The sequence below is a fragment of the Sander lucioperca genome, chromosome 12 (assembly GCF_008315115.2).
Source record: "Sander lucioperca isolate FBNREF2018 chromosome 12, SLUC_FBN_1.2, whole genome shotgun sequence".
Classification (NCBI taxonomy): Eukaryota; Metazoa; Chordata; class Actinopteri; order Perciformes; family Percidae; genus Sander; species Sander lucioperca.
In genome coordinates this window covers 23,345,402-23,359,329 of record NC_050184.1, presented here as the reverse complement: position 1 = coordinate 23,359,329, position 13,928 = coordinate 23,345,402, and the positions used below count along the sequence as shown (strand labels likewise).

The following is a 13,928-nucleotide window of genomic DNA, read 5'->3' as shown; positions in this document are numbered from 1 at the left end:
ATAACATACAAAAAAAATATATATATATATACAAATTATAATATCAAAGTAAAAATGAGAATAATAAATTAAACAAAAGGAAATAAAGGTACAAAGAGGACAGACTTCCAAAAATCAGTAGTGTAGACAGCAGGAGTAGTTAGACAAATAAATTGGAGTAGACATCAGATATTAATATAGCTTTCTTATTGGATACCAACTTAAGAGACTCAAAGTACATCTCAAATTCAACCTGGAATAATTTGAAGCATGGTTTTGAACTAGAAAATGTAGCCTTATGAATATAAAACTTACCTAGTAAAATAAAGAGATTTACAATATTACATAACTTTCTATCTTTACTTTCAAAATAAGTAATAATATGTTTCCCTTCAAGTGTGATTGAATGTTTTGTTTTAGATACCATATAATCTTCAAAGCTTTTCCAAAATGCAGTACAAAATGAACAACCATAAAAAAGATGGTTAACGACTCTTGTTCTGTTTTATAAAAACTACAATAATCATCAACAGGCATGAATTTCGAGACAAACAGGTTCGTAGGGTATATATTATGCAATATTTTCAAATGTAATTCCCTAACTTTGTTTGTGATACCATATCTAAAGGGAACAAGCCACGCCCTACGCCAGTTAACATCAGTAAAATGAGAATTCCAGAAAAATTTCCCACGAGGTGGTATTTTCCTTAAATTTAGAAAGCATTTTCTAATGTGCTTATTAGTACAAGTGCTGCTCATAATATCCATACCGTTTATATAAAGAGTAAAATTAAATCCAGTAACTTCATTTTGTTTTTTATAACTTTTCATTAATTCTAATATGCCATTAGGTATAGATTTGAAAACTGAATTATATTCCTTGAACGTTATTGGGAATGCTTTCTCTCTGAGAAAAGATTCGTAATTAAGTAATTGACCATTACAATCAAAAAGATCTTTGACGAAGATAATATCTCTATGGATCCATTTTTGCAAATAGAGTGACTTGTTCCCCCTAGTGATGCATTCATTGTTCCATAAGATAGACTGTGTGGAGAAAAGTTGTGAGAAGGACACAGCCTCCAGGCCAAAAGAGCTTGTTGATAAAATTGGGATAGTTTTAACGGCAATCTTGTAATATTGTAGTTACATTTCAATACAAATGTAAGACCTCCTACACTATTAAAAATGTTATTGGGGATAAAATACCATAAAGACTCTGGTGCTCTCAAACATTCCTTCAGCCATTTCACCTTAAAGGTGTAATTCAAGTCCAAAAAGTCCAGAAGTTCAAATCCACCTTCAACCTTACAGCCAGAGAGCACCGCTTTTTTTAGATGATGGTGTCTGTTTTTCCATACAAAATTCGTAAATATGGAATTTATATCTTTACATGTTGAATCTTGGACATTGAGAGAGAGGGCAGGGGAGACAAATCTTGAAATCCTTTGCTTTAGTCAAAAGAATCCTTCCTAAAATAGAAATGTCTCTTTGAAGCCATAAATTCAGGATTGTTTTAGTTTTCTTCAGTTTAGACGAAAAATTAAGTTGTTGACGTTCCTTGTGGTCCTTGCAGATATGAATACCTAAATATTTTACACATTTCTTAACAGGTATATTAAACATTTTATCCTCTTCAGTCTGATACAGACATAAAATTTCACATTTAGATTTGTTAGATTTTTCAGGTAACGTAAGTTAGGGCCGCACGTCGTGAACGTCATATCACGTGATAGACAGTACCCTTAAAAATAGTGAGTGAACCAGCGGTGTTCACTCACAAATGCTGAGCCACACAAACATAAAAATACATATTTGTTCATAGACATTAATAGTTTAAAGGTGGATTAACTCAGCAAGAGATTTTAACTGTACTGACCTCAGTCTTTATAAGCTAGTAGTACTGTTCGGGCTTACAGTGTAGGGCACCAACTTTACCACGATATTTAAACTGTATTCACTACTTCTCATGTAGACGTCTTCCCTTTTCTCATGAACCAATCAGCTGGCCCTTCATCCAGCCCATAATAACCTACCTGTAATGTTTCTCTGTCTCCTCTTCTGTTTGGAAGCAGCTCCACATCATCTGTCCTCTGATATGAAAACAGCTGAGTTATGATCATATTGAGTGGAACATTAAACTAGCAGCCAGAGAGTCTGTTTATCAGACATTGCTGACAGAAAACGCTGCGGTTTAAAGTCAACTCGTTTTCATAACACACACAATGTTCTCCATTAAATATTCAGCTGACGGTCTGAAGTTACCTAGCAACAGTGGATGTTACCGTCAGCTCAGTCAGCGTTAGCCTGACATCAACAGGTGTAGACAGAAAATATGATTATGAGCTCATTTACTGAATCAACCAACTCAGGTCTCCTTTCTTTTCTTTCTTTTCATCCACAACATTAAAGTCTTCTGCTGCTGCTGCTGGCGTTGTGCTGCAGACCGAGATACCTGCTCACTGGAACTTTCTATCCTTCTGTCAACTATTTTAGAGTGCACGCCATGTTCCTGGTCCACACAGGCACGCTCTCTGCTGCTCCTCCGTGGTGGTCAAACAATAATAACAAACCACTTTGAAAGTAGTGAAAGACGGGATTTACATGTACATGTACAAAAGCTATTGAAATATGACCAAAACAATGATAACTTGCTTTATCTTGAGCACAAGTGACTCGAGAAATGTACCAAAGCGACTGAGAACAACTGTTAATGAGTTGAGCTGCTCTACAATCTGTCCCTATCTTCCCCTGGTTGGGAATCACTGCCCCGGTATAATGCAGAGAGGGAGAGAGCCCTCTGCTGGCAAGATCTGTGCTAACATCCTAGAGACACACCTGATAACAGAATACAGGTAAGAGACAGGAATACCACCATCACACATCCTAGAGACACACCTGATAACAGAATACAGGTAAGAGACAGGAATACCACCATCACACATCCTAGAGACACACCTGATAACAGAATACAGGTAAGAGACAGGAATACCACCATCACACATCCTAGAGACACACCTGATAACAGAATACAGGTAAGAGACTAAGTCATCATGTGTTTGACCCTTTATGTTTCTCTGAATTAAAGAATGTTTCTGTCTCTTCTTGTTCAATGCAAGAACTCAACTAATAGAAACAGAAAATGCTGAGTCATGCTGCTAACCACCAACTCATGTTTTAAATAGTTAAAGAAAAGATTGAAACTCTTTTTGTTAGTTCATCATTTTCACAACTTTATTAAATTTATAAGAACAAAACAATTTGTATTCAAATTCACTCTTAAAAAACTCTTTTATTTCTTACTAAAATATATTAAGTTTATGACCAAATGTGACAAATAAAAATCCTCAAATCTTGATATTGAAGAAGCTGGAAGCTGTAAATATTTAGTATTTTAGTTTAGAAGATGTTACAGACACATAACAAGTCTCATGACTAACTTTAGGTAAATGTTTAAAGTTTGCATCTCTAATAAGGTGACAGAACAACAATCATACATATAATTACTTTATAATATTACTCTCACATGAAGAAAGATAGTTATGCTGCTTTCCAGAAACAATTTTTAGCTCGTAAGTTACGACTTCAAGTCACGACTCACGACTTGGTAGCGTTCCAGACAAAGTCAGGAGCTGGCTAGCTAAACATTGTGCCGTTGGCAGCGTTCAGGTTAGGCTACCTAATATTAACGTTAGCTAGCAGCTACCTAACGCTGACGTTAGCTAGCGCTAGCTGATACTAGCGATTTCTAGTCAGTGACATATTTTGGGCTTCATTTAATAAACATAACCTGTAGTAGTACACAATCGTATGTGTATTGTTTTGATTACAATGTGCCGAATTACTTTAAGTTGCCTATTTATGTCTATTTATTTCTATTTCTCACTGTTAATCACTGGTGTCTGTACAGCATCAACAGGGGTCGCCATTGTTGTTCATGTGTGTGTGACGTCAAAAACTGCAACTGGGACAACCATCTGGTACGAGTTCACGGGTAGTAAGTTACGGGTTTGACTGTCGTTCCAGGGAACTTTCAGGGTAGAAGGTTGTGAAAACACGAGTTACGGGATGCCTGGAACGCAGCACTAGTCTGATGAAAACAGATTTTATATTATATTCAACACTAAAGATAATTTATATTTTAAACATATTAAATAATGTTAATGTTAAAACATCTCCACCACAACCTGAAAAACATCAACATCAAATATCAGAAATCAGTAAAACATGTCGGTTATATTTCCCCACAGATGATAAATCAGATAAATACTAAAGTCTTGTTTTATTCTACCAACAGTCTGAAGCCCAAATATATTAAGTTTATGATCAAATATAACAAAGAAAAGCATCAAATCTTCATGTTTGAGAAGCTGTGAATATATTTAGTGTTTCTGTCTGGAAGATGTTACAGTCACATCAAGTTTTAGGTAAATGTTTAAAGTTTGCATCTCTAATAACCAGAGCCACACAGAATCTTATTTTTAGATATATTTTCAGATATTAAACAAATTAAAATAAAACTCTGAATGTTAAAACATCTCCACCTCCAACCTGATGAACAATCGGTTCAATTCTGTTGCAGTTTGAGAAAAGATGAATTGATTATCAAAATAGTTGCGACTAATTGATCAAAAGGGTAATTTCAGTATTTTTCAACCTGGACCCTATTTAGTTAAAGAGTAAGATCCTTTTAGTTTAAAACAGCCCCGAAATCACCATCACCAAACTCACCAGACTCCATGTAAATAATCAGGACTTTTACCATCGTAAAACACACTTCATTCAAAGTGGACAGAAACTAAATCAAACTATCAAAAGCCGTCTTGGTTCATCTTTCCACTGTTCCAACAATCACCACTCTGGTTTGGTTGAAATAAATCCTTAATTCACCCATTTACATGTGGAGATATGCTGGCTCTATACACGCTAAAAGTCCTGATTATTTACATGGAGTCTGGTGGAAATATGCTGGCTCTATACACGCTAAAAGTCCTGATTATTTACATGGAGTCTGGTGGAAATATGCTGGCTCTATACACGCTAAAAGTCCTGATTATTTACATGGAGTCAGGTGGAAATATGCTGGCTCTATACACGCTAAAAACCTGATTATTTACATGGAGTCTGGTGGAAATATGCTGGCTCTATACACGCTAAAAGTCCTGATTATTTACATGGAGTCAGGTGGAAATATGCTGGCTCTATACACGCTAAAAACCTGATTATTTACATGGAGTCAGGTGGAAATATGCTGGCTCTATACACGCTAAAAACCTGATTATTTACATGGAGTCTGGTGGAAATATGCTGGCTCTATACACACTAAAAGTCCTGATTATTTACATGGAGTCTGGTGGAAATATGCTGGCTCTATACACACTAAAAGTCCTGATTATTTACATGGAGTCTGGTGGAAATATGCTGGCTCTATACACACTAAAAGTCCTGATTATTTACATGGAGTCTGGTGGAAATATGTTGGCTCTATACACACTAAAAGTCCTGATTATTTACATGGAGTCTGGTGGGTTTGGTGATGGTGATTTCGGGGCTGTTTCAGATTAAACTAAAAGGATCTTACTAATTAACTAAAAGGTCTATCTCTGTAGGGATCCATCCCATAATGTTGTCAGAGAATAATAATCTGAGTCTGTCAGCAACTGATTATTATTATAATATTATTATAAACTGGACCAAATTCAAAGACTTTAGTTCATATTAATCACTTAGACACCAACGCGTGGGAAAATAGGGTTCAGGTTGAAAAAGAAAATACAGAAATGTCTCTGAATCAGCTGATTGGTGCAGCTCTATTCTGCTCCGTCACATCTTTGAGGAAAGAAACAGACTTTTCTCTGATGAAAACAGACGCAGCAACTCAACATTACAGCTCATCCCTCTTCCTCCTCCTCTTGTTTGTCTTCTTGTCTTCCTTGTGGAAGACTTTTCCATCGGCCTGCTTCCTCCAGCTCAGTTTGATGTTGTCGTCCAGCCCCTGGTCCCTCAGCTTCTGTTTCAGCTGAGACACAAAACTCCTCCACATCATCACTCACAGAGAGACACATCACATTCTGCACTGGTAGTTAGATTGTACTCATCTGGAAGCTCTCTATATTTACTATATTTAGCGGTGGCAAGTGTCTTTCTTGCCGAGGGCCCGGGTCGGGCCAGTCCTAGACTGATGGCAGCATTAAGGTTGGGCCCTGTAGTTTCTGTGATTACAGAATCATGGACAGAATCGAGACATTGAGAACTTAAGAAAGCTAAACACAGATTCCATAGGGTCAGAATCCAAATCAGAAAGGATTTATTACCAGGTATGTAAGTAGCATTTACAAGGAATTTGCTTTGGTTTGGTGTATACTTGTAGGAGCCAAATATGTTGTTCCAAGTGTTCAGACTTTGGGTGTTGTTTCTTGTATATACATTGGGTGTCGCTGTGGTATTACCTGGTGAAAGGTTATAAAGGTATGCTCCAAATTGTTGCCGGCAGGTGTTTGGCCCGGAAAGGGCAAATGGTTTTTGACCGCTAACACTGTGACACACCGCTGTGATGCTGGAGCGCATTGGCGCCAAATTCTTTGTTCCAACTATGTCTAATTGTTTATGGGTTTAACGTTGAAAACATGAACGAATGGACGTTTTATGCTGCATGGTTAATCAAATAAACATATTGATATTCTGCAACGCAACCTCGTCAGACGATCATTGAACGCTACACAGCAAGTCAACATCAGCGCGTCAGCCAGGTCACTCCGGGTTAAATCACCTCAGTAGTTACGGTATCAGACCGAACAACTTAACATTAGTCAAAAACCTGCCATCGTAACATTGTTTGCGCGTCACGGGACGTTTGGGACAGAACGATCGGCGTGAGAGGAAGAGAAGGTCTGCTTAGCTGTTTTGGATTCCTGATCTGGATTTCTACTACGCTGGAGGAGTTTGCCGTCAGCTGTTGGAGAACAGAAGACGCATTGTGGCCGGCCGCCTGTTGGGCATCGTATCACCGGATCATCGAACGGCGCCCTACGGAGGTACAAGTAAGCTACACTTGAATGGCCATGTAAATGTGTGCACACATAAAGCATAAACCCAATGCATTGGTCGCTAAAGAGCGCAGACAATAAGACTTTCCACTGACTGTTTGCTACTGCGAACCTTTGACTCACGTGACTTTCATCATGGATAGTAATGCAGCGTCGGACATAACTACTGGTGTGCGTAAAAGTAAATTTACCGCTGGTAAATCCAGTAGTGTGACTGGTGGGCATGAAGTACAAACTGAAAAACGGGTGGTTAAGCTGACTGAAAAGGCATTTGCTGGTGAATTGGATAGGTTACAAAATGGTAGAAAGGCGAAGCTAAATAAGGCAAGTGTGTTAAGAAAATCACTGCAAGGGTTGGGTTTAAAGAGTGACACAACACAGGTAAAGAATGCTCTTGGAAAATTGATTGATGTATGTGATGAATCAAAATACATGCATGAATCGCTGTTGCGTCTACTGCCACATTATGAATGTGAAAAACATGAAACATGGTTTAAAGCAAAAATGCTGTTTAATGATGAATGTATTGCTGATACAAAAATGTGGATTTCAAGCAATGAAGGTCATGCAAATGCTGGTGATGATGATATAAATCCTAATGACAGCATTTCACATGTTGGTAGCAAAGGCTCAAAAAGGAGTGTTAATAGTGGTAAATCAAGTACAACATCCTCTGTAAGGATAAAGGCTGAGGCAAATAGAGCTGCACTGGTAGCTCGTGCTGCAGCGTTAAAGGAACAGCATGCTTTGGAGGAGCAGGAGCAACAGCTAAGGAGGAAAAGAGAGCAGCTTGGTTTGGAGGTTGAACTAGCTGCATCTACTGCTATGCTGGCAGTATTACAGGCCTCTGATGTAAAAGGTTCTTCCCAAGTACCCTCAAATGGCATGAATTCATATCTGGAAAGGGAAATGAGGAAAATGGAAACTGTCAATGTATTAAACCCTATGGCAAAGGAGTACAAGCCTGTTTCAAGGAAACCTAAACAACAAAATTACTTGACAAGAGGGTCATCGCCACCTGATAAGCATATATCAATGGATGTGCGATGGAAGGAAACTGAGCAATGGGTTAAATCTGCTTCTAAACATCAGTGCAGTAGTGAACAGCAGCAAGAAAGCAATATGTTAGGAACATTGCATCCTTCTCAGTGCCAACCAACAACTGTGCAAATGAGGAATGATGAAGGAATGCAATCCAAATACACTCATCAAATCAGTCAAAATCCACCAGGAGATATACTTTGCATCATGCACAGGCAAAACGAAATATCAGCTGCTTTGGTGCAGCAGCAGCGTTCGTTGTCGCTGCCACCACGAGATATTTCCATCTTTGAAGGGGACCCTCTCCAATACAGAGCATTTATCAAAGCTTTTGAGCAAGGAGTGGAGGAAAAGGCAGGAAAGGCAGATTGTTTGTACTATTTGGAACAATTTACCAGAGGACAGCCACAAGAGTTGGTGCGTAGCTGCCAACATATGGACCCTGAGCGTGGCTACACAGTGGCAAAGGGTCTTCTACAGGAGCACTTTGGCAATCAGTACAAAATTGCAACTGCATATATGGAAAGGGCATTGACCTGGCAAACAATAAAATCGGAGGATGTAAAAGCACTCCAAGCCTACTCGTTATTCTTGCGTGGCTGTGGCAATATGATGGAGGAGCTCCAGTATATACAGGAATTGGACATGCCTGTTAACATGAGAGCCATCATTTCAAAGTTACCATTCAAAATGAGGGAGCAATGGAGGACCATAGCTTATGGCATAATGGAAACCACTAACCAGAGAGCTCACTTCAATGATCTGGTCAGATTTATTGAGCGTCGTGTTAACATTCTTTCTGACCCGCTGTTTGGTGACATAAGGGATCCATCGCCTGGTATTGCTGACATGACGACTTTCACCAGGTTTAAATCTCAGCCCAGGAACAGAGCATATGGAAATATTGTCGCCACCACAGTAACATCTATGGACTTACCCGAGGAAGTTAAGGAGCCAACATCGTATCAAGGAAAAGAAAAGAAAGCTGGATGTCTTTTGTTGTGCTGGTATGCACTCATTAGAAGAATGCAAACAGTTCAATGGAAAGCAGCACAAGGAAAAGATTCACTTTCTGAGGGAAAAGGGAGTTTGCTTTGCATGTTTAGGTAATGGTCACATGAGCAGGGATTGTGACAGGCGCTTGACATGCAAGGTTTGTGGTCAAACTCATCCCACTGTGCTACACATCAAAAGGCAAAGTACCGCTATGGAATTGTTAAAGGAACCAAGTGATAACCAATTAACTTCATACGAAACATGTGGACATACAGGGGCCGGTAAGGATCAGTGTGTTCTGTCCATTCTCCCTGTACAGGTGAAGTCCACAAAAGGAAATTGCGTAATTAAAACCTATGCTTTTTTGGATCCTGGAAGTTCAGCCACATTCTGCTCGGAACATCTAATGCAGAAGCTGAATATTACAGGCAAAAGAACCAACTTCCTGTTGCGCACAATGGGGAAAGAAAATGTCGTTTCAGCCTATTCCTTGACTGGTTTGGAGGTATCTGGCTTGGATAGCAATGCCTTCTATATGCTTCCAGAGGTTCTCACGCAAAGGAAAATGCCGGTTACAGCTGACAACATGGTGACGCCTGAAGACCTGGCCAAATGGCCGTACTTGTCAAAAGTACACATCACAAGCTTAAAAGCAAATGTCGACCTGTTAATCGGAACCAACGCTCCCAAGGTGTTGGAACCTTGGGAAGTCATCAACAGCTGCGGGAATGGTCCGTACGCTATTAGAACTGTCCTGGGATGGGTAGTTAGTGGGCCGGTGAATGGAAACATTGGTGCTTTGGAGGCGGAGCTTCCGTCAGCTATGGTGAACAGGATATCTGTGTGCAAACTGGAAGAAATGCTAAACAATCAGTACAACCATGATTTCAATGAAAGGAATACGGAGGAGAAGGAAATGTCCAGAGAGGACCATAGGTTTCTTGAAATTATGGATCACGCAGCAGTACTTCAAGATGGAAAGTATTGTTTGAAATTGCCATTCAGGAACAAGGAAGTCTGTCTGCCCAACAACTTTGTAGTGGCTAAACAAAGGATTGAGGGATTGAGGAAACGGCTCCTTAAAAACAAATGCTTGCACCAGGAGTATGCAGAGTACATGAATAAGCTCATTGCTAAGACCTATGCGGAGCAAGTACCGAAGCAGGAGCTGCGTCGTGGGAATGGGAGGGTGTGGTACATCCCTCACCATGGTGTCCACCATCCAAAGAAAGGATCCCTTCGTGTGGTGTTTGACTGTGGAGCCACTTGTCAAGGAGTCTCGTTAAACAGTGAGCTCTTGCAGGGTCCTAATCTTACCAGCTCACTGCTAGGAGTTCTTACTCGCTTCAGGGGGGAACCTGTGGCATTCATGGGTGACATTCAAGCCATGTTCCACCAGGTGAAGGTTGCCGAGGGAGACAAAGACTTTCTTCGTTTTCTATGGTGGCCGGATGGTGATGTCAATAAGGAGCTTATGGAGTATAGAATGACGGTACACCTGTTTGGCGCTGTTTCATCTCCTAGCTGTGCAAGCTATGCACTGAGGAAAACTGCTGATGATAACCAGGCTGAGTTTTCGGACGAAGTGTTTCAATGTGTTAAGCGGAATTTTTATGTGGATGATTGCTTGAAGAGCTCAGCCACTGAGGAAGAAGCAATTAAGATGATAAGAGATTTAATTGCGCTGTGTCGAAAGGGAGGCTTCATTTTGGAAAAATGGATCAGCAACAGTCGCTTCGTTTTGCAAGCCATCGCAAAGGATCAAAGGGCTAAAGACTTAAAGGAGTTGGATCTGGATCGGGACAAGCTTCCAGTAGAAAGAGCTTTGGGTTTACAGTGGTGTGTGGAGACTGACTCTTTCAGGTTTAAGATGGAGATAAAACAACAGACTCTCACGAGACGTGGTATGTTGTCAGTGAATAGCTCAGTGTACGATCCTCTGGGTTTCCTGGCACCTGTCACTGTGGTTGCCAAAACAATGCAGCAAGAGCTATGTCGGAGACGTTGTGGATGGGATGATGCTTTACCACAGGACCTATTACACCAATGGGAAAGGTGGTTGAAAGATTTGGATCTGCTGGCTGCATTCAATGTGGGCAGATGCATTAAGCCAGTGGACTTTGGCGAGGTCAGACATGCCCAACTACATCACTTTGCCGATGCTAGTGAATGTGGCTACGGAACTGTAACATACATGCGGATGTTAAATCAGGAAAACAACATTCAGGTGACGTTTCTGCTCGGTAAAGCTAGGGTGACACCATTGAAAACCCTAACTATTCCCCGACTGGAGTTGACAGCGGCTGTCCTTGCGGTCAGAGTGGACTCATTGTTAAAGGCAGAGTTGAATTACCAACTGGAAGATTCAGTATTCTGGACTGATAGCACTTCAGTGTTGAAGTATCTTAACAACGAGAATAGACGCTTTCACACATTCGTGGCCAACAGAATCTCAACCATCAGAGAAACATCTGAACCTTCGCAGTGGAGACATGTTGGTTCCAAATATAATCCAGCTGATGATGCGTCGAGAGGTATGAAGATCTCTGACTTCCTGAAGAGGAGCAGGTGGCTGGAAGGGCCTTCATTTCTTTGGAAGCAGGAGGAGGATTGGCCTAAAACTGTGTTGGAATTGTCATTGGATTCAAATGATCCAGAGGTGAAGAAGGAAATAACAGCAAATGCTATCAGTATGTGTGACGTGGCTAACCCTACTGATCAACTCATTGCCTACTTTTCGGACTGGAGGAGACTTAAGACAGCAGTGGCATGGTTCCTCAGGTTAAAGGCCATGTTGCTGATGCAGAGCCGCCTGAGAAAGCAGTCGGAGGTTGCTGCGGCCAACCATTCAGAGGCAACCAGTCAGGACGGACGGATGCTTGCGGCAAGACAACGAATCACAGTGACATCTAGGTGTGGAACCTTGATGCTAGATGATTTATTAGGAGCAGAGGTTGCCATCATTCGCTTTTGTCAGCAACAGAGATTCAGTAAGGAGATTTCTGTTCTGCTATCTGGGAAAACAACAGTAAGTCGGCACAGTTCCATATATAGACTGGATCCAATGGTGGAGAATGGGCTCTTGAGAGTTGGAGGAAGGCTGAACAGAGGAGCCATGCCTGAGGAAGTCAAACATCCTCTCATTCTCGCCAAGGATCAGCATGTATCTATGCTTATTCTCAAGCATGTACATCAGAATCTGGGCCATGGTGGACGGACTCATACACTGTCTACAGTGAGGAAGAGATTTTGGATCACCAAGGCCAATTCAGCTGTTAGAAAGGTCATTGCTGAATGTGTCCTTTGTAGCCGGTATAATGGAAGAGCAGTCGAACAGAAAATGGCAGACCTCCCAAAGGTGAGAATTCTTCCTGATGAACCGCCATTCACGAACACGGGAGTAGACTACTTTGGACCAGTCGAAGTAAAGAAGGGAAGATCAACCTGTAAGCGATACGGAGTTATATTTACCTGTATGGCAAGCAGGGCCATCCATCTGGAGGTAGCAGTATCCCTGGAAACGGACACATGTATTAATGCTTTGCGACGGTTTATCAGCCGAAGAGGACAGGTGACACATCTGAGGTCAGACAATGGTACCAATTTCATTGGGGCGGAAAAGGAACTCAGGAAGGCTGTTGCTACTTTGAACCATGATAGGATTCAAGGAGTTCTGTCGCAGGTTGGAATTCGTTGGAGTTTTAATCCACCAGCTGGTTCACACCATGGTGGTGTGTGGGAACGGATGATCCGCCTGGTGAGAAGGGTTCTTAACTCTGTCTTACGCCAACAGACCTTAGATGACGATGGACTTCATACAGTGTTCTGTGAAGCTGAGGCCATTTTAAATGATCGGCCAATTACTAAGCTCTCGGATGATCCTAATGACCTTGAACCTCTCACTCCTAACCATCTTCTGCTTCTGAGGGGAAAACCAGCTTTGCCACCTGGAGTGTTCGAGCCTCATGATCAATATGTGAGAAGACGATGGAGACAAGTGCAATACATCTCAGATCTTTTTTGGAAGAGATGGGTACGGGAGTACTTGCCTTTGCTTCAAGAAAGGCAAAAATGGAACCAGAAGAAAAGGAGTTTGATTGCTGGAGATATTGTTGTAATAATGGATTCTTCCGCTCCCCGTGGTTCTTGGCCACTTGGCAAGGTTCTGGAGGTTTTTCCAGACAAACAGGGGCTTGTGCGGTCTGTAAGATTGCAGACTAAAGCCAACATCTTGGAAAGGCCAGTGACAAAGCTCTGTTTGTTGCATGGAGTGTAAATTTGTTTCTGTGCTGGGCTTGACCATAATTCTGTGATTTACAACATTTTGACTCTTTTGTTTTATTTGAATTGTCATGTCCACTGGACATTGCCAATTAGGGGCCGGTGTGTAGGAGCCAAATATGTTGTTCCAAGTGTTCAGACTTTGGGTGTTGTTTCTTGTATATACATTGGGTGTCGCTGTGGTATTACCTGGTGAAAGGTTATAAAGGTATGCTCCAAATTGTTGCCGGCAGGTGTTTGGCCCGGAAAGGGCAAATGGTTTTTGACCGCTAACACTGTGACACACCGCTGTGATGCTGGAGCGCATTGGCGCCAAATTCTTTGTTCCAACTATGTCTAATTGTTTATGGGTTTAACGTTGAAAACATGAACGAATGGACGTTTTATACTGCATGGTTAATCAAATAAACATATTGATATTCTGCAACGCAACCTCGTCAGACGATCATTGAACGCTACACAGCAAGTCAACATCAGCGCGTCAGCCAGGTCACTCCGGGTTAAATCACCTCAGTAGTTACGGTATCAGACCGAACAACTTAACAATACTAGTCTCGCTTTGCCAGACCCTCCTCCACAGCTCTG

General features: G+C 41.1%; 1 protein-coding gene across 1 annotated transcript in view; it reads right to left on the bottom strand.

Annotated features, from left to right (window-relative positions):
* Nucleotides 1-5,686: 5,686 nt before the first annotated feature.
* The window catches only part of LOC118496490 (secretory phospholipase A2 receptor-like), a 17,206-nt gene continuing 8,964 nt past the window's right edge, over nt 5,687-13,928 (bottom strand). The window contains exon 5 of the mRNA XM_036008375.1: nt 5,687-5,998. Within this exon, the coding sequence (XP_035864268.1) occupies nt 5,864-5,998 (135 nt within the window). The 3' untranslated portion in view covers nt 5,687-5,863. The remainder of the gene's footprint in view (nt 5,999-13,928) is intronic.